This window comes from Oncorhynchus keta, chromosome 22 (genome assembly GCF_023373465.1).
Source record: "Oncorhynchus keta strain PuntledgeMale-10-30-2019 chromosome 22, Oket_V2, whole genome shotgun sequence".
Taxonomy (NCBI): domain Eukaryota; kingdom Metazoa; phylum Chordata; class Actinopteri; order Salmoniformes; family Salmonidae; genus Oncorhynchus; species Oncorhynchus keta.
In genome coordinates, this window is record NC_068442.1 from 47,302,655 (window position 1) to 47,324,572 (window position 21,918).

Genomic DNA, 21,918 nt, shown 5'->3' on the forward strand with positions numbered 1-21,918 from the left:
CGGGGGTGGTGTCAAGATAAGCGAGATTTGAGATGTCAAACATAACCCTCTATACAGGCATGGAAAGGGAGACAAAAAAACTTGGCTCTGCAATTTCTTATATAACCATCATCCGGAAAATGCGTTTTTAGTTTTTATCTAAAAAAATTAATTTGAGGACGTGATAATGCTGTTTCAACAGGACACGTGAAGCAACATTTCACCTACACAACTAAAAACTCTCCCCTTCTCCAACCACCATCCCCAGCCCCTACTGGAGGAGAGAACAGAAAGAGACAAACATAAACAGTAAGTCGGCTGTGTTGAAGGAAATTGCCTCCCAGAAACATCGGCATTCGGCCAGCTCTGAGACATTCATCTGTCTTCTCCCTAGCCTGACTCATGGATAAGTGAGGTGGTAAGAGAGAGCGAGAGAGAGAGATAGGAGGGGGCGAGGGGGATGGAGAAGCAGTATGGGGGAGTGAGAGACGGAGTGCGAGAAGGGGGGGGAGACAGGACATCTGAAAGTTTTCAACCTGTGATCGCAGTAGATGATGCGAATCGAAACCGGGGGCTCATCCAACAAACGGGACAAAGGAATTTCCTACGGATGGAATGCACCAAAGTGAGATAATATTAGGCAAATATTTTCACAAGGGGAGGGCTGCCTGTGACATTTTTAGATTTTGGAGGAGTTCTAAGTTATAAAAACATGATCGGGGACAAGAAGGAAAAAAAGCAGTCATTGAAGGAGTTTGAGGATCGAGTTGTTTGGTGATGAACAGCACTGGTTTTGCACGATTGAAAAAAAAAAAGTGGATTATAGCAGCTCAGAAGGCGATACAAATGTACAGGACAAACCAAAAAGGAGAACACAAGGGCTGTTGCCTTTGATGAAGGTAAGAAAGAAACTATTTGTTAATCATTCTAAAATAAAAATCAGTCAAATCTACAGGAAATGGTTAATGTTTTTGATCAAAAAGTCAGAACTCCTGAGCTGTGCTTGATTTTAACGTCAGACGGTTAACTTTAAAGGAAGATTTAAAAAAATGTATGAGTTATAATTAATGATGGCATGGAAATAACATGTATAAGCGATTTAGAGATTGTGACCATATTGAGTGTAATATAAATAATGACCAAATATGCTTGCGTTTGCATAACTTCGTTCTATAAAAATGGAGGGGGAAATCATAATTATTAATTAGTGCCAGACTTAAACCACTATGATATGCAGTGAATAAGCTAGATGTGTTACAAGTAACTATTTACACTACAAACCAATAGAATAGAAAATTAAGGAAATTATTTTTTACAAATAAAATTGCTTTCAAAAGTGAAATGCAAAAGCTTTATTAAAATGGTATGTTCAAAACTGAACCATGCATAATTTAACATTAGTTCAAGAAATAATTCTAGCAATGTTTTTTTGACATGCAATCGTTTAACCTTACGTGTTAACAATTTTGTTTGACAATAAAATGTTCAAACCACTACACAGAGGCCCAGAACGACCACATACGCAGGTCATTATCATTATTATTTTACACACACAAAAAAACATGTAGAAAAACATGCCAGAGTTAAGCGCGCAAGCAAGCAGTGATTAGCCGATAGCTGTTTCCTTGGTCTAGAAACAATACTAATGACTGTGGAGGAAAAACACATGACATTTGTTATGATAAATGTCACTCATCATTAGAGGTCTTCACACTGAAACTAATGTCCAAGGGGTTTAACATTGTCACTTTTGTTTCCTTCTAAAACTTTTAGTAGAAACTGGGCTGTTCTAGAGCGTACACAAACCAGAAGATAACGGCGCCTGGATTACGAGTCAGACGACCTAACACCCCTTTTTCCTGTGGAGGTACATTCTGTGCTTAGATTACTGCCTTGAACACGTTTTGAGGCGACATGTTAAGTTTTGGAGCTGCTGGGCTTTTTTGATTGTAAAGTGGGCCTTTTGGTTTATACGGTGCACCCGGGTATGAGCCACCGCCCTGTGTACTGGACCTAAGCTGCCCTCCCCCCACCCCTGCTCGCGGGACCCTGTGACCATGCTGACCAAGCCCCCTGAACCAGCCAGAGCAGAGCCCCGACCCGCGCCCAACCCAGCCGTCCTCTCCACAGCAGCATGTCCCAGCCAGAGGCACCCCTGCTGGCAGTCAACGGTTCGGGGTCCGGGGAGGTGGCTGGTGCTCAGCTACGCTGGGCCGCATTGCTCATCATTATGGTCATCATCCCCACCATTGGGGGCAACATCCTGGTCATCCTGGCAGTGTCGCTGGAGAGGAAGCTGCAGAATGCCACCAACTACTTCCTGATGTCCCTTGCAGTGGCCGACCTGCTAGTGGGACTCCTGGTGATGCCCATCGCCCTCATCACTGTGCTCTACAGTAAGTCACCTCAACATGGTTGACCTCTTGCCTTGCCATCAGAAAGGACCCCTTCATTGGTACCTTCATTCAATCAATTGTAACTCACGACCCTGCTGATACTAGGGTTGGGCGGAATACTGTATACTGATTTGTATTTATTTATTTTTAAATACCCACGGTATGATTTACACCTCACAAAAAATGTTCAATGGGTTCTTTTTAAAGAAATACCTGCAGTCAACTTGTCAATAGATAAAGCAGATGGCGTTCTTAATAAAAAGAAATATGCAAAAGGAGAAATTAAGAAGCCATTCAACATAAAACACCATGACTGGCTCAAAGAGCACATGGAAACTTTTGTGAGGATCCTACTAATGGTTTCCAGCTAAATATCTAAAGACGCGCCAAATAAATTCTCTCCGGCTCAGGGCTCCAGCTATGCATTTGGTTTACGAACCAAGTGTCTAGATGTCAAGATCAAGTTTCTTGGTTACAGCAGAGACAATCAATCCTCTCCTGGATCAACATTCTTGTTGTTTGATATTTGTTTTCTGTGTGCAGAAAAACCTCTGAGTTAACTGTACAACTTCATGAGCTGGGGGTGGGGTCTGTCTTCGCAATTGGTTTACGTTTGCGCGCATTTTGGTTTTTAAAGCATAAAATGTATTTATTGTTACATTTTTAAATAAATCTCCACTAGTTTGCACTGATGATAATACTGTATACCCCAGGATGGTACAGGATGTAGGTATGATCATCTGTATACAACCCAACCACAGCTGATACTAAAAGGTACTGATCCTACAAGTCTGAACAGTTCATAGAACTGCAACACCATGATTTCCTCAACATCAATTTGAATGATTCTTTTTTTGGCCCCAACACAGCAGCTGATTCAAGCACAAAGGCTGGCCTCTTACTCGTGTTTAGCTTGGCTCCCATCGATCAGGTCTAAATTTCACTTGGGTCACCCCAGTTCCCATGGAGCCGCAATTATAAAGCTGCTGTCAGTTGAGACCAGAGAAACACCTGTAAATGTGCATTGCAAAGCAGATATCCACCTCAGTAGGTAAGCCACAACATTTTAATTTAATCTAGCAGATCTAGCATTCGATGACAAGAATTGCCACCTTCTTTTGTTAACTGAACAACCGAGCAAAAAATGAATATGCATATTCATAATATAATAATTCAAGAACAGCAGAGTTCGGACACCACGGGAGATGCTGCTGAATCTCCGCCAGCTACAGTATAAACAAATTAATAGCAGATGGCAAAAACAAGATAGTGGACAATAAACAAGGTACATCCTTTGGCTGTGTAATCACAGCAGAGGCACATTCACATCAGGTGGCAATGATCACGATGACCCAATTTCTGCGTGACTTATACAAAACGACTTTCCAATCACTCTCCCTCGGCTCGCACACTCACTTAGCCAGGGGAAAATACAGATATAAGAGCGAACTGAAAAGATTTGAATTCGATTCCATTAAGTGACGTAGCTTTACAAATGATTTATTTAACCTTTGTTTAACTAGGCAAGAACAAATTGTTATTTACAATGACAACCTACTGGGGAACAGTCGTTCTGCCCCTGAACCTTGTCAACTCAGGGATTCGATCCAGCAACCTTTCGGTTACTGGCCCAACACTAACCACTAGGCTACCTGCCGCCCCCTCTAACCACTAGGCTACCTGCCGCCCCCTCTAACCACTAGGCTACCTGCCCTGCCCCCCCTCTAACCACTAGGCTACCTGCCGCCCCCCCTCTAACCACTAGGCTACCTGCCGCCGCCCCCTCTAACCTGCCGCCCCCCCCTCTAACCACTAGGCTACCTGCCGCCCCTCTAACCACTAGGCCCCCCCCCTCTAACCACTAGGCTACCTGCTGGCCGCCGCCCCCCCTCTAACCACTAGGCTACCTGCCGCCGCCCCCTCTAACCACTAGGCTCTACCTGGCTACCTGCCGCCCCCTCTAACCACTAGGCTACCTGCCGCCCCCCCTCTAACCACTAGGCTACCTGCCGCCGCCCCTCTAACCACTAGGCTACCTGCCGCCGCCCCCTCTAACCACTAGGCTACCTGCCGCCCCCCCTCTAACCACTAGGCTACCTGCCGCCCCCCTCTAACCACTAGGCTACCTGCCGCCCCCCTCTAACCACTAGGCTACCTGCCGCCCCACAAATGCAGCTGTGTTTCAAAGTGAAAAATTAAAAACACCCTCCCCTCCCTCTCTAGCAGAGTCCTCTTTCTACTGACACAGAATTTATAGTCGAGCCACTACTCCTCATTCATTCTGCTGGAGTAAACAGCCCCCCCTCTAACCACACACCCATCTCCCTCTAACCACTTGGCAGGAATCTGATTTCCACTAGTCATGCTTTCAGAAAACAGGCACCATCTTTGTATAAGAACCATATGGCTACCTGCCGCCCCACAAATGCAGCTGTGTTTCAAAGTGAAAAATTAAAAGTGGGCCCCTCCCCTCCCTCTCTAGTGGGGTCCTCTTTCTACTGACAGGCCTAGACGGAGAATTTATAGGCGAGCCACTACTCCTCATTCATTCTGCTGGGGGTAAACAGCCCGGAGGGGACACATCACCCAGGGGAAGGAGAGGATCTCGACTGAGGGGCAGGAATCTGATTTCAAGTCATGCTTTCAGAAAACAGGCACCATCTTTGTATAAGAACCATATGGAGGGGAAGCAAACAGTGCCGGACGGAGGGGAAGGCTAACTGTACGGAGGGGAAGGAGAGGATCAGGCCATCGGAGGGGAATGGAGAGGATCAGGCCTAGACGGAGGGAAAGGAGAGGATCAGGCCGAGACGGAGGGGAAGGGGAGGATCAGGCCGAGACGGAGGGGAAGGAGAGGATCAGGCCGAGACGGAGGGGAAGGAGAGGATCAGGCCGAGACGGAGGGGAAGGAGAGGATCAGGCCGAGACGGAGGGGAAGGAGAGGATCAGGCCGAGACGGAGGGGAAGGAGAGGATCAGGCCGAGACGGAGGGGAAGGAGAGGATCAGGCCGAGACGGAGGGGAAGGAGAGGATCAGGCCGAGACGGAGGGGAAGGAGAGGATCAGGCCGAGACGGAGGGGATCAAAGTCAAGGCCATGTGATCACATAAATAAGAGCCAGAGGCTTCCGAGAAGTAGTAGCCCATGTTCAGTGGGAGGGGGGCTGCGTGTGTGTACGTGTGCGCACATGTAAGTTCGCACAGAGTTCCATGTCTGAATGGACGTAAGGTACGTTTGTGCAGGGGCAGCTGTCATTTCTCTACTGGCTGGAGACAGAGCACACAGCAAGGGGGGCCCCTTTAGAGCCACTCGGCAGTTAAGGCCTGCAGCTCTAAGAACAGTGTGTGCAGGCAAACGTCGAGAGAGGGAATCAGTGCAAACTTCCAAATACCACCTGAAATTTACCAGAGGACAGAGACAAGATGCTGTAGCTACACTATTGTCACCACTATTATATCACCTCCACTAAACACTAGACTCTCTAAATTCCCAATAAACCACAACAACTACTTGCTTAAAATAAACAGAAAGTAATAGCGACTCCAGTTTGACCATTTATACACTTTGTGTGTCTGCCTGGGTGGATCTCCTCTCCATCCCAAACCCTGGCTGCGGGAGAAGTTTCAGACTAACCGGGAGTATCTATTGCCTCAAACTAGTGACGTGCAGTTGACTCTTACCGACCAAAGAGTTCCCCACCGAGTAACTTGAACATTTATTTTGTTGTATGTTTGCCCCGCTGGCCAAAATGAAAAGAGCAGCATTAATACGCGCTACTCTAGATTGTACTGTAGCATAGAGAAGAAAAATACATGTGTTTAGAACTACTGATTGCAAGGTGCACAAATAAACGCAATTAATTAATTATTGACCGCTATCGAAGGACAACAGGGATGTTTCTGCCATAATAATTCTAAAAAAAGATAGCTAGCTATCGGTTTATTTTATTAAATGGAAAAATGCTTTCAGTGTAAACTTAACTAAAACCAGATAAAATATGTACAAAAGATAAATGGACCTACATATTTGTACATAATATAATCTTTTATAACTAACCAGAATAAAAGCTAGACAGCTTGACAAACAATGCAGTATTAATTGTTAGGTTGAGCAAAATAACAGCGTTGGCCATGGCAAACTGCATAGTATGGCAGGAAACTAGCTTTAAAAACAGCAAAGGGAAAAAAAAGTCAGAAATGTGTAGAATTGCAGGAAATCGGCTTAAATATATATATAAAAAATAATAATAAAAAAACTCTACACCAACCAAATTGGGACGTCTAAAATGTTGCCACGCCATCTGAAAGACCCCAGCCACGCCCACCACCTAAGTCCCTTCTTGATCCAGAAAAAAAAATGTCTGCAGTTCACAAACGATATCGTGCTAATCTCTCAGCAGTCAAGCAACTGCTTCCCGCCAAGAGTCGTTCACAATACATTTCGGTTGCGGGAGACAACTAGACCTCAAGTCCAGAACAATTGTATTTGTATGCCTAGCAATCACAAAAATGGACATTGAGTCACACTTTTATATATCTCAGTGACAAATTACAGATCCAATAAGCCCCCCCCCTATGGTGAACGTGCGGCTTGTAGAATCATGATTCTTTTTAGTTTCAGAGTTTAGTTCATCAGTAGTGTAGTCCTTACTGAAACTAATGAACTAAGATTATTTTGGAGTGAACGGAGTTGAAAAGATCAGTCACTAAAAAAAACTTCCCATCATCGCCGCAAACATCCAATATTAATGAGTTAGTGAGCCCAATCATAATTAGACCTTCTTCCAAAATTAAACATTTTACTGGAGGAGGACATGTCTAGTGTGCAACTGCTTTCGTTAAGAGCTGTAAAAGAAGTCCTGAGGGCCCCTTCCACATCTGCCCAGCAGATGAATGTAAGGCTTTTACAGTCAACACCTTGAAAAATGACATGGTTCCAAATGTTTAACGGCTGCATTGTAGACTGACTACAGTGCTAAACTAAAAACATACAGCTGACTGAGGCTTGGGTGGCGAGAGAGAACAATTAAGAAAAGCTATTTGAAGGATTCGGGAGGGGAAGGGGGATGCACTAACCATAGCGTCATATTTACGAGGAAGCACCATTAGAAGTGTTTACATGGTGGACAGATAAATGTTTACCTCAATATATTTGGGCCGTGGCATAAGACATGTTCATTGTTCTATAATCAGAATGAAGAGTAGAATTAAGATTTCACGAAAATCGCCCACCAGGCCATAAGAGGATGACGACGGAACATTCTTACCCTTCTTCACTAATGAGCTTAAGACTGTTTCAGGGAGAGGTCACTCTTTTGCAAGACAAGCTTCGACCCCAGACTCACCCAGGCTCCCCACACACACACACACACACACACACCTGGTAGGGCCTAGGTTTAAATCTACGTTTCAACCAGCGCTGTCTTTTAACCTAAACTTCACCATAATTCATTTTGAGAACCCCGGAATGTCATTTAAGTCAAAAACATGCCTCATTTAAAAATGTAAACTAAACCTCCAAGCGATCCATTTAGTGCTCTGGCAGAGAGCTTTATAACGAGAAAAATACAACGTATGAATTAATCTTGCATTGAAGGACATCGGTGCAGAATAGAAAACTCTAGAAGGGCTGTTAAATCCTTCAAAATAATAATAATTTATCTGTGGGACATCGATTGTCAATCAAATTCCACGGAGTGCCGAGTGTCCGGGTTTTCCACAGTTACGTTGCAGCCTTATTCTAAAATGTATCAAATAAAAAATACAAATCCTCAGTAACCCACACAATACTCCATAATGACAGAGCAAAAACAGTTGTAGAAATGTTGTCCAATTTATTAAAAATAAAACAGAAATAGCTTATTTACCTAAGTATTTAGACACTTTGCTATGAGACTCAAAATTGAGCTCATGTGCTTCCTGTTTCCATTGATCATCCTTGACACTTTTCTACAACTTGGAGTCCACCTGTGGTAAATTCAATTGATTGGACATGATTTGGAAAGGCACACACCAGTCTATATAAGGTCCCACAGTTGACTGCATGTCAGAGCAAAAACCAAGCCATGAGGTCAAAGGAATTGTCCGTAGAACTCAGAGGCAGGGTTGTGATGAGGCAAAGATCTAGGAAAGGGTACCAACATATTTCTGCAGCATTGAAGGTCCAAGAACACAGTGGCCTCCATCATTCTTAAATGGAAGAAGTTTGGAACCACCAAGACTCTTCCTTAAGCTGGCCACCCGGCCAAACTGAGCAATCGGGGGAGAAGGGCCTTAGTCAGGGAGGTGACCAAGAACCTGATGGTCACTGACAGAGCTCCAGAGTTACTCTGTGGAGATGGGAGAACCTTCCAGAAGGACAACCATCTCTGCAGCACTCCACCAATCAGGCCTTTATTGTAGAGTGGCCAGGTGGAAGCCACTCCTCAGTAAAAGGCACATGACAGCCCACTTGGAGTTTGCCAAAAGGCCCCTAAAGACTCTCAGACCATGAGAAACATGATTCTCTGGTCTGATGAAACCAAGATTGAACTCTTTGGCCTGAATGCCAAGCGTCTCGTCTGGAAGAAACCTGACACCATCCCTACAGTGAAGCATGGTGGTGGTAGCATCATACTGTGGGGATGTTTTTCAGCGGCAGGGAGACAAGTCAGGAGAGGGAAAGATGAACGGAGCAATGTAGAGATCCTTGATGAAAACCTGCTCCAGAGCGCTCAGGACCTCAGACTGGGGTGACGGTTCACCTTCCAACAGGACAACAACCCTAAGCACACAGCAAAGACAACGCAAGAGTGGCTTCGGGACAAGTCTCAATGTCCTTGAGGTCCAGCCAGAGCCCGGACTTGAACCCTATCAAACATATCTGGAGAGACCTGAAAATAGCTTTGCAGCAACGCTCCCCATCCAACCTGGCAGAGCTTGAGAGGATCTGCAGAGAAGAATGGGAGAAACTCCAAATACAGGTGTGCCAAGCTTGTAGCGTCAAACCCAAGAAGACTTGAGGCTGTCATCGCTGCTTCTACAAAGTACTGAGGAAAGCGTTTGAATACTTATGTAAATGTGATAGCAGTTTTATTTTTAATAAGTTAGCAAACATTTCTAAAAACCTGTGGTTTTGCCTTTGGGGTATTGTGTGTAGATTGATTTAAAGTGTTACTTTCCCCTTCATCAATTTTAGTATACGGCTGTAACGTAACAGAATGTGGACAACGACAAGGGGTCTGAATACTTTCCGAAGGCACTGTATATATATCATACATAGAGACTATAAAACAATTGTGATGTCTAGATCAGCTTTTACCAGATTAAGGATGAGTTCTTCCTTACAGAAGGAAACAAGGATTATCATATAAAGTATGGAGGCCCTTAAGAACTGTGGGCATGGCGTGTATAATCAGAGCCTGACAAACATCAATGACTCAGGTCAGATCGTTTACACCCCGGTATTTGTTGGAAAGGGGACATTTTCTAAAAATAAGCAATAATCATGATTTACATAATGGCAATAATACTACTCAGACACAGCACTTCACCAAGACAGCGATCTCAGCGTAGTTTTTATTTTGAGTCCAACTCGGCTTTTTCCACAACTCTGGAATGGTGACCTCACCCTAGAGGTTGGAAGCTCTGTTTTCATAGAATTCTCTTTCTCGCTCTTGAAGCTGGTGTACTGCAATTACTTCACACGTTTGTATTAGAAATGTGGCCTTGGATGGACACCTCTGTAGCCTTGGAAACACTTATATAATCAGAAACTTTACCAGCAAACAGATTTTTAAAATCTGGTATAAGCACACAATATCCTCACATGTAGAATTTGTTGAGTATTATTCCCATCGAAGGGGCCCACAAAAAAATATATACTCTTAGAAAGTAGCCTACCTATCAAAGTATAAATATCCCACAGAAAATATTTCTAAATGAAAAAAGGAGAAAAGGCAAGTGGTGCGTGGAGCTGAACAAAGCCCCTGAAATGGTGAGCAGTAGACGAGGAGCTGAACAAAGCCCCTGAAATGGTGCGCAGTAGACGAGGAGCTGAACAAAGCCCCTGAAATGGTGCGCAGTAGACGTGGGAGCTGAACAACGCCCCTGAAATGGTGAGCAGTAGACGTGGGAGCTGAACAAAGCCCCTGAAATGGTGAGCAGTAGACGAGGAGCTGAACAAAGCCCCTGAAATGGTACGCAGTAGACGTGGGAGCTGAACAAAGCCCCTGAAATGGTGCGCAGTAGACGAGGAGCTGAACAAAGCCCCTGAAATGGTGCGCAGTAGACGTGGGAGCTGAACAACGCCCCTGAAATGGTGAGCAGTAGACGTGGGAGCTGAACAAAGCCCCTGAAATGGTGAGCAGTAGACGAGGAGCTGAACAAAGCCCCTGAAATGGTGCGCAGTAGACGAGGAGCTGAACAAAGCCCCTGAAATGGTGCGCAGTAGACGAGGAGCTGAACAAAGCCCCTGAAATGGTGCGCAGTAGACGAGGAGCTGAACAAAGCCCCTGAAATGGTGAGCAGTAGACGTGGAGCTGAACAAAGCCCCTGAAATGGTGAGCAGTAGACGAGGAGCTGAACAAAGCCCCTGAAATGGTGCGCAGTAGACGAGGAGCTGAACAAAGCCCCTGAAATGGTGCGCAGTAGACGAGGAGCTGAACAAAGCCCCTGAAATGGTGCGCAGTAGACGAGGAGCTGAACAAAGCCCCTGAAATGGTGAGCAGTAGACGTGGAGCTGAACAAAGCCCCTGAAATGGTGAGCAGTAGACGTGGAGCTGAACAAAGCCCCTGAAATGGTGAGCAGTAGTCAAGGAGCTGAACAAAGCCCCTGAAATGGTGAGCAGTAGACGTGGAGCTGAACAAAGCCCCTGAAATGGTGCGCAGTAGACGAGGAGCTGAACAAAGCCCCTGAAATGGTGCGCAGTAGACGTGGGAGCTGAACAAAGCCCCTGAAATGGTGAGCAGTAGACGTGGGAGCTGAACAAAGCCCCTGAAATGGTGAGCAGTAGACGTGGAGCTGAACAAAGCCCCTGAAATGGTGAGCAGTAGACGTGGGAGCTGAACAAAGCCCCTGAAATGGTGCGCAGTAGACCCCCAAAATAATGAAGTTTTAAAAAAATAAAGTTTTTCACCACAAAAGGGCTTTATTTCAGACAGAAATACCCCTCAGTTGTCCGGGGTCACTGGTCTTAGACGATCTCGCAGGTGAAGAAGCCAGATGTGGAGGTCCTGGGCTGGCGCGGTTACACGTGGTCTGCGGTTGCGAGACCGGTCGGACGTACTGCCAAATTCTCTAAAATGACGTTGTAGGCGGCTTACGGTAGAGAAATTAACATTCTCTGGCAACAGCGCTGATGGACATTCCTACAGTCAGCATGCCAATTGCACACTACTTCAAAACTTAAGACATCTGTGGTATTCGTGTTGTGTGACAGAACTGCAAATTTGAATGGCTTTTTGTACCCAGCACAGGGTGCACCTGTGTAATGATCACACTGTTTAATCAGCTTATTGATATTCCACACTTATCAGGTGGATGGATTATCTTGGCAAAGGAGAAATGCAGTGGTGGAAAAATTACCCAATTGTCATACTTGAGTAAAAGTAATGATTAATTTTCTATTAAAAAAGATGTCACCCACCCAGTAAAATACTACTTGATTAAAAGTCTAAAAGTATTTTGTTTTATATATGCACTTAAGTATCAAAAGTAAAAAATAAAACTATAAATCAGTTCAAATTCCGTATATTGAGCAAAGCAGATGGACACATTTTCAAGTTTATTTATTTAGGGATAGCCAGGGGCACGCTCTGACGAAGCACGCGTCTAGTGAGTCTGCCAGTTTAGAGGCAGTAGGGATGACCAGGGAGGTTCTGTTGATAAGAATGCCAGTTAGCAGGACAGAAAAATGTGGTCTAAGGCTAAGCATTCAAAACATAACAAGTACTTCTGGGTGTCAGGGAAAACGTATGGAGTAAAAGTACATTATTTAGTGGAGTAAAAGTTAAACATAAGTTTTTTTTGGGGGGGGGGGTAAGTACTTCACATCACTGGATAAATGCTCACCAACATGGATATAATCACATTTGTGCACACAATTGAGAGAAATCAGCTTTTTTGCACATATGGAACATTTCTGGGTTCCTCTAATTCAGCTCATACACTTCACATGTCCCATATTTTTGTTCAGTGCAGATGGTAATAAATTACTTGAATGGCTATTATGTTGATTTTTACAATGACTTAGAAACTAAAATCTAAAAATAGGCTCTTCTCAGGGTAAAAAAAAAATAAAATAAAAGATTTAGCACCATAGTAATGAAGTTTGAGAATTTGTCTAGAAAGGCATGGTTTACATTTCAAATGGTTCTGTATTGGCCTACAAGAGCAGCTAATAATCCAATGGTTTACATTTCAAAATGGTTCTGTATTGGCCTACGAGAGCAGCTAATAATCCAATGGTTTACATTTCAAATGGTTCTGTATTGGCCTACGAGAGCAGCTAATAATCCAATGGTTTACATATCAAATGGTTCTGGATTGGCCTACGAGAGCAGCTAATAATCCAATGGTTTACATTTCAAATGGTTCTGTATTGGCCTACAAGAGCAGCTAATAATCCAATGGTTTACATATCAAATGGTTCTGGATTGGCCTACGAGAGCAGCTAATAATCCAATGGTTTACATATCAAATGGTTCTGGATTGGCCTACAAGAGCAGCTAATAATCCAATGGTTTACATATCAAATGGTTCTGGATTGGCCTACGAGAGCAGCTAATAATCCAATGGTTTACATATCAAATGGTTCTGGATTGGCCTACGAGAGCAGCTAATAATCCAATGCTTCCCTTCTCAGATTCCGGGTGGCCTCTTCCGGAGTTTCTCTGTCCAATCTGGCTCTTCCTGGACGTCCTGTTCTCCACAGCGTCCATCATGCACCTGTGTGCCATCTCACTGGACCGCTACATCGCCATCAAGAAGCCCATTCAGCACAGCCAGTATAAGTCCAGGGCCAAAGCCATGGCCAAGATAGCAGTGGTGTGGTTCATATCTATTGGTAAGCTGCTCGGTTTCTTTTTTTGTTGTTGTCCTGTGTTGATATCAGGAGCATTCTCCAATGTGTTGTTTGAACAAGTTTCTTTACGCTATGACATTGCGGTTCAATTCCCCGGGCGCCTGTGACATGCCTCAGAAAAGCAGGATGTAATAAAAGCTGCATAAAAACATTTACATACAGTACCTCCCTTAAACTTAACCCCGACTAACACATTATCATAGTGTTAGCAGTCAAGGGGACCTGTGGGTTAACAGTTAATGAGCCGGAGAGATTTACACAAAAACGGCATCAAATTAAAAAGGGAGGTTTAAATGATCGAGTATGCCCCCAGGAAGGAAATTAATTTCACATCACTGCCCTTGTGATGAGCGTAGTGAAACACCACAAGGATTTGCACACGTTATTTTTGCAATTGTATCTTTGTAAAGCCGTTGTACTGCTCAATGTTGCTACAACGCTATGGATCACAGATTTGTTTTTCAGAAAAGTTTAAGCCAAATTAACATTCAAGACAAAACCAAGCATTCAAACCGCAACCTTATTTGAGGACTCCTGGACCAGTAACCACTTGACTCTTCACAATAAGTATAAATGTGCACTGCAGAACAGATCAGAATCTGCAATTTTACAAAACTGAATAGTAAAGCAACACTAAAGAGCCTCTGGTATTTTCAGTAAAATTAGGTTACGAGACAAAAGGACATTTGGACTGAAGAGGATAAGGGGTAAGGGATAAAGCTAAGGATGGAGCAGCTGAGCCACTGGAATCCTCTTCACACAGAACGTGTTTCATACGACGGAATGCCAGACAAACTGGTTTCCCGTAATTGGCCCAATCATAAGTCTATACTCAAAATTGGTAATTTGACACAGTCCAATAAGACAGTTTGAGACAAACATTGGTTTTATTTTCCTGATTGTTGGGCTTCTTATTACTTCTTGGTAACAGAGACTGTATTGTTAATGACTGGCCAGTGAACCCGTGGTAAATAACTTGGTTTGCATTGAAATTATATAAGCTTTCCTGTATGAAATTAAATTTAACACCCCTATTCTAGTTAACACCGTTAGCCATGACGGTTCCTCTGGCTGAAGCATTTAGGCGACTGGTGTGAAGACTTGGCATTAATCAAGTTTCCAGTTTTATTAGTTACATGTACAGGATACACATTGTATACACCATCCAACGGACATGCTTACTAGCAGGTTAATGGAATTCATAGGGCGTTCAGACTCATTCACAACAGCACGCTCTCAGTTTTCACCCCGGGGCTAAGTTTTTAAGGTTTCTTTCGGTGAGCAAAACCAGACGATTGCTTAAGAGTTACGCGAGCAGCACTTAGACGCCACGACAGTAGAAGGGTCTCTTCGTCCAGGGTGTAGTGCTCACGGTCACTGTATTATAGCTGGTAATATTTGACTTGTTTATTTGATTTTTAAGCAAAGAATGAGAACTTCCAGAAGTCCCTGAATGACCCTTTGCGCTACCTCTGCTGTCCTCAGTCGTGAAAGCCTGTAGCTTTAAACAGAGTTATACTCTGGCAACATCAAAAGCAGATGTGAAGATTTCATGTGCTCTAATAAAATCAAAAAGAAAAGCAGCAAAAAGTGTCCACTGGCTGTGAGAAGATCCTGTCTCTACTCTCTACTCTCCCATAACACATTTAATCACAAACAACCAAAGTTGTTAGTCTTCCCATCTAACACTGTATAGAGACAACAAAGTTTGGATTGATGATTTGACTGACCAAACTTCTCTCTCACACAGGTATCGCAATTCCCATTCCCATCAAGGGGCTGAGAAACTACCATCTTCCCAACAATGTCACCTTTAACAGCAACCACACCTGCCTACTGAAACCAGACAGCTTCCGAGAATTCATCATGTTTGGCTCCATGACAGCTTTTTTCATCCCTTTGACTATCATGATGGTCATCTACCTGCTCACCATCCAGGTGCTGCGCAAGAAAGCCTTTCTGCTCAGGTCAAAGGTGACCCAACGCTTCACTCGCCCAACCGTCTCCTCAGTCTTCCAGAGGGAGCAGTCTGTGGCTTCTCCCACAACTGAGAAACTGCCAGGAAAATCCATTTCTCCCGCCAACCCAATCATAGGTGACGAGATCCCCATCCGTCGCATGTCCACCATAGGCAAGAAGTCAATGCAGAACCTGACCAATGAACAGCGTGCCTCCAAGGTGCTGGGCATCGTCTTCCTTCTGTTTGTGGTCATGTGGTGCCCATTCTTCATCACCAACATCACCTCTGTGCTGTGCGCCAGCTGCGACGTCCATGTGATCGGCCGTCTGATGGAGATCTTCGTGTGGGTGGGCTACGTGTCATCAGGCATCAACCCGCTGGTCTACACCCTCTTCAACAAGACCTTCCGCCAGGCCTTCACACGCTACATCACCTGTAACTACAGCAGCACCACTAACATGCCAGCCAAGCAAACTAGGGAACAGCATGGCTGCAGGAATCTGACACGGATCGCCTTCCATTCATCTGTGGCGGAAAACTCCAAGCTGTTCATGAAGCGGGGGGTGAAGAACGGCATCGGGCCGGTGTGCTATCAGAGCCCGCCGAGGCCACGGCAAGCACCCATGGAGTCCTCTGCTAGCGTTCTACCGGACACTCTGCTCCTTACAGAGAATGAGGATTGCAAACTCAAAGAGCATGTCAGTTATGTGTAGTGCAAAAGGAAATAATTGGAACCAGAAAGTCATGTGAAAAAGACAGCCCAGGCTCGAGTTGTCCAGGGGTTCAGGTGACAAGACACCTTCCTTGAGCATCACTTCTGTGGATTCGGTGCTATTAAAAGAAAACACAGTGTGCTCTCAAGGGCGAAACTAAAGGAGATGCCGATCTCTGTCAAACACTTTGGCGAGAAAGAAGAGGCCCTCCGATTCTATAAAGAGATTGCTGAACATTAGGAGTAAAATGAGACGGCAAATAGGTGCATCGAGGTAGTTAGTTACCTTCAATAAAAGACTAACCCTATAACGCTCAGGTCGGATTGTCCTTAAGGAGGCTGCCAGACAGATAAGGAATGAGGACAGACGGTCTTGAAACACTCAAGTGGATACAATGTGTATTCCCATGCCACCTTGGGCTATTTGGTGGTCTGCTATGGACAATTTCCATGGAGGAGATGACATGCTTACCAATTGAGAGGACAAACACTCCTCCTCCCACATAAACTAGACATTCAGCCTCCACATCACACAGTTCTGAAGGAATACACTATAAATGCCACCCATTTTAACGGCAGTGTTTTTATAAACTGTGAACAGATGTTATGAAAAGTCACAAGACCTATTTTCCCCAAAGTGTTATATACACATCCAAGTGGATATATATATATATATATATTCAACGTAGACAAAACCTTTGCAAATGGGAAGCTTGTCAAATACAAAATGTATAGCCTACGAATGGATGTGTGATGGTTCAGAAATGTATAAAAACTGTGCTTGGCTTAAAGAAAAGCCGTGTCCTTTTTTACAGTTCTTCAGAGGATCTTGAAAGCAGATGTAACTACCGACCAAGTCATCTTATTTTAAACACGTCTTTATCTCTGAAAATATGTGTTTTGCAGCCGCAACGGCCGATCTACTGTTTCACTTTCATCAGAGTTTATATAGTGTCTCCTTGATGGGGTGGTAATGAAGCAAAGCAAAGCTAACTGGACCCGAGAGCCAAAATAAACACACCATAAACCACTGTGCTCGGAGTTCATCGTCACAAACAACGACTACGAGGAGGCTGAATCCTGAACGTCAAGTGCGTAGGGACATGATCGCTTTATGAGGGGCAATAAAAAGGGCATTTTGATTCATTCTCCGTACCAGTGAATTAAGTGACGTAACAACTCAAAAACAATTGACTTCATATAAACCTAAAAAATAAAAAAAATAAGATTTTTATGGTGAGTGTACTAAATTATTCCACAGCATAAAATCTATACGTACCAAGGATGTACCACATGGCCAGAAATGTAATGAGAGAGCCCATGTTTGGTTCATTTACAAATTCCAATGCATATTTCTGCCATCATGAGACGGTGGGGAGGAATATACCCATGCCCTTTCGAAGCAGTTGGGGAGTGAGAGACGCCAGCACACCAGCGTTCACTCTGACCTTTGACCCACTCAGAGACAGCAGCTCTGAGCACCACGTCCTGGTTTCCCAAGACTGTAAGGGGGCCTGGAAGCCATGGGGGGAGTGGGAGCTCAACTGAATTGTTGCCGCTCAGGAGGATCTCTAAACAGAGGAAGGATTTACACTAGGTTTATCTAACAGCCAATTGATCATGTTAATATCGCATAGCCTTTTTTGGGCTTAAAATAGTCCCTCAATTTTCCTCTGCTTGGCTCAGTGCCGTTTAGTGCTGCAGTGCTGCCTGATGCTGTTGAATGCTGCAGTGATACCTGATGGGTAAATTCACGTCAGAGAATGAGTGATAAGCCTCCGTAAACACACTAAAAACAATAATGTTGCTCGGGAGGATGACATGGAGCCAACGTCCTCAGACACTGAACTACCTGTAAGGAGCCAGGAAGTAATTGTATTCTCTCAGCTAAAAGTTAACCTAAATTCTGTCATCCATTTGATGAGATGCTGATCACTAGGTTATGTTGATAATCCGCATGCAAACCAATCACAGGATCACTTAAGAGTGCCAACACTAGGAAAGTGAGGGATAGTTTGCAGCTGATCAATGTAGGTTAGGCTATGCTTTCTGAAGAGTAAAATCACTTCCAAAAGCATCATATCTTTGATCATGAATTGCATTTAAAAATTACAAGAGACTACTGAAACCATTGCACAGACCACAAGGGTGGTTCAAAGATTATTCATGTTCCATAGATTTAACTTTGACATGAAACAAATTCTCGCATTGCTGAAACTTAAGCACACTTTCAAAACATTTAACTGTGTTGGTTTTTCAAACGACAAATGATACCCAGCACTTACCAGGGTTGAGCTCAATTCAGAATAGAATCCCATTCAACTCTTGACTTGAAATTCAAATTGTCTACACCACCACCGGAAGTAGAATTTAATTTGATTCAATTAAAAATTCCACTCAGTCATTGAATATGTGTTTCATTGAATGACAGGTGACACATGTCAAGACACCGAAGAATATCACTTTTCTGCAGAAACATTCTGTTTGAACCTTAGTGCTTAGAATAGCCAATTAGATGTTCTTAACAAATAGTTATATTAGACCCTACCTTATATATTGTGTATTATATTCTAAAGCCACAATCCATGATTGGTACAAAGATATTGTACTTTTTGGGGTATAAATGTAAACCTATTGACTCCTGGAGAATATCACTCAGAGTGTATAGCCCGATGTGCTTAGAACAGCCCGATGTGTATAACCCCCCACAAAAAAAATAGTAGGCTTTTATTTCTCTGCTTACAAATGTAGACAACCCATTTAAAAAGTATGGGACAATTGCTCTCACTATCAAAACATTTAATTTGTTTGTCTTTATTTTTTGAAGGCCTCAGGGTCAACTTGAGGGTATTTTCCCTAATTTGAACAGAATTTACAAGGCCCAGCGCAGTCAAAAACTAGATTTACCTGTGTTTCATATATATTTCCATACCATGAGGTTGGAATAACACCGAAATTGTGAAAATTATGACACACTAAAAGGGCGTAAGAGCTGTTTGAAAAGACATTCTTTCATTGTGAAAAGTAAATAAGGTCTGAAAGGACAGAGGAAGTGGCAAACATCCTGCTTATCGATCTGTGGCTGCCAACTGACTTATGGCACTCTGTGGAATTGCGTAAACACACACACAGCAGCGCGCATCTATCACACTACAGAGCGATGGAGTTTTGGCCTGCCTAGTGACATCACCAGGTGTTAATTAGTTAACAGACCAATAAGAAAGAGTTCCAAACCTCTGGCAATAACAGATCGTTTTCCTATCCCCACGCAGATCACTCCCAGACAGACCTAAAATTCTTGAATGAAAAATTGGTCTTTGCTAAGAAGCTATTTTGTGAACATTTAAAACGTAAAAACAATCACAGTAAGGTACTCAAAAAAAAAGGTGCCACATGAAGAAATTGCTACGCCATTTCCTGGTTGCTAAAATTCTTAGTTCGCAAAATTTCAGTTCGTGTGACAAAACAAGGAAAATGTAACGTAGAGAATCATTGTACCATCTAAACCGCTGTGAAATACCCAACCCAAAATATTGTATTTTCAGCCGTTTGAAGCTGGTGTACTAAACCGATTGTTCAATGCAAAAAAAACAACAAAAAAAAACAATGGGAAGCATAGAAATAGTGCACATAGAACAGATCTGAAAGCAAGTCTTAGACGCAGTAGATCTATAACTCACTTTTCTATGAAAATTTGGTCAGGTCACCCAAAAAGTTACATATTGCAGTTAATTGTTACCCAGAAATGATTTGATATTGAGATAGAAACAACTGCATTGGACCTTTACAGATATTCTCTGGTACTTTTGAAAGTAGTGCCCGAGCCAAAAGGTAGTCCCTGAAAATTGCATACTACGTCACAAATGTGCAGATATGAGCACCACATCATTGCTCTCTCGCTCTACTGTGTCTTGCTAGCTGTCACTCAAACCCCCACATGGGGGTAAAGGTAGGGAAAATGGCATCACACAGCTTCTAGAAAACAGTCATTTTTAACCTAGGGATTTGGTGGCTAATTGAGGTAAGACAGTAAATGTACTTATAGATTATGCATGTATGAACTACAAACTGACACATCCAGCCCAAAAACGTACTATTTTCCAAAGTATCTGAGCAGGTCTAAGTGAATAATGAAATATAATAGCTTAGAATATTAGCACATAGGTTTTGTTTTCCTTGAGCATGAATTGAGTTTCTTGAAAATCAAAAAATTGTTTAAATTGTATTTACATACATATAAATAACGACATAGTTGATGTTCTGTACAAGCTGTGTATTTGTATAGACTACTCCTAATATCGAAGAGGCATTTGAATTTCCATTAATTCTATTCTATTTCCTTTCATTCAAATAGCAATTATGCATCCTGTTTATTACTTCAATTCAACAATTTTGAATTTCTGAGGCATTCTGAGCCCAAACTTGGCGCTTACTAGGGGTGGGCGCTATACCGTGTATTAATGCACGGACATGTTTGGGTTTTTACTTTACCTTCTAAAACTGTATTTTATTGTTTGGTTTGTTAAATGTGATACGCGGTGTTAAACGTCCATTTTTATAGTTTACTTTGCTATTGGAGTCATCTCTCTCCATGCTGCCCTTCCACACAGACCTAGCCCCCCGTCACTCAAGGAGCGCATTTGTTGTTCCTAGAAAATGAGACACTCGCGTTCTCTCTGCATGGTCAATGCAGCACATGCAACAATGTTGATGACAACAACGCTGTTTTCACTTTGCTTCTTCATATAAATCCAGTTGGGCCAAAATATTGTTAGCCGCTAATGCTAATCACTAGGGAGCTAGCTAATAAATGTACCGAGTCAGAGCAAACATAATTAATTATACAGCCTGATAATACCAGTGGTGGTGTAGACCTAAATCAGCATGTTGTTTGTGCAACAGTACCGTCCACATCAAAGAGGAATACAAGAGGCATTAATATATGCTAGCTACATGAAGCAGAAAACAGACAATGTAGCCAAAGATTAAAGGGTCCCCTAGAAACAATTAACATTTGATTCAAAATAAGGTTTAGATTGTTTGCCCATGTCGTGCAGCCCCACATGGCAGTGTGGAAATACTCAAATGAACGCAGAAAATGCAGAAATTTATGAAAATGCCCCCAAAATAGTTTGGGTTGAAGTTGAATTGAACAGTAAAAAACAAAAAATCAGAATGGAGACCCGTTGAAATCACTTAGAATGTATGCGTTACCACCCTGAGGTCATGCACTATTTATAAAGCACATTTAGAAATGTCTTTACTTAAAAACAAAAATAGTGTCAAATACCATCATACATAATTTTCTTATTTTTTAAAAATAAATAAATAAATACAATGATATGATATTTTGGCCATATCGCCCAGCACTAGCGCTTACATAAACAATTCAGTGTATAAGAAAACGCAAATTAGCCCAAAGCTCCATCTGGGGTAAAGGTTAACCCTACTGTATGCCCTTGGTTACTTAAAACCCCCAAACAGTGTTCAGACAACAAATTCTTCAGGGGTGAAAATTCCACAGGCTTTGGTGAGAACTTGCGAAAACCCAAATTCTTGATGTGGAAAACATAGAAATGTGGGTTAACCTCAGGGCCAAAGATGGGTAACAGCCCCGGTGGCAATCAGGAGTGGAAAAGCCCCATCTATTTGTCTAAGGTCTAGGCGGAAGAAATCTCTCTCACTGTTTGTTTTAACGATCAGGATGAGGGGAGGGAGGCTACATAAACTGCCAACAACACCCATCTGAGGACATACTCCAAAATCATTTGGAAATGATGCCCGGGCTATGAGAGGAATGCAGTCTTTGT

The 21,918-nt window shown here is 43.1% G+C and overlaps 2 protein-coding genes across 3 annotated transcripts in view; one reads left to right on the forward strand and one right to left on the reverse strand.

The window, feature by feature from the left end:
• The window catches only part of LOC118401571 (26S proteasome non-ATPase regulatory subunit 1), a 62,900-nt gene that overhangs the window by 29,270 nt on the left and 11,712 nt on the right, over nucleotides 1-21,918 (reverse strand). The window lies entirely within an intron of this gene.
• On the forward strand, nucleotides 538-17,231 carry LOC118401572 (5-hydroxytryptamine receptor 2B-like). The gene is made up of 4 exons (XM_035799198.2): nucleotides 538-878; nucleotides 1,753-2,375; nucleotides 13,218-13,418; nucleotides 15,187-17,231. The coding sequence occupies exons 2-4, from the start codon at nucleotides 2,114-2,116 to the stop codon at nucleotides 16,107-16,109; spliced, it is 1,386 nt and encodes a 461-aa protein (XP_035655091.1). The 5' UTR covers nucleotides 538-878; nucleotides 1,753-2,113; the 3' UTR covers nucleotides 16,110-17,231.

What these genes read in the sequence shown, in the direction of transcription:
- LOC118401572 (XM_035799198.2), top strand. Translation starts at nt 2,114, where the DNA reads ATGTCCCAGCCAGAGGCACCCCTGCTGGCAGTCAACGGTTCGGGGTCC. An exon ending in CCTCATCACTGTGCTCTACA is followed by an intron (nt 2,376 to 13,217) that starts GTAAGTCACCTC and finishes TTCCCTTCTCAG; the next exon opens with ATTCCGGGTGGCCTCTTCCG. An exon ending in GGTGTGGTTCATATCTATTG is followed by an intron (nt 13,419 to 15,186) that starts GTAAGCTGCTCG and finishes TCTCTCACACAG; the next exon opens with GTATCGCAATTCCCATTCCC.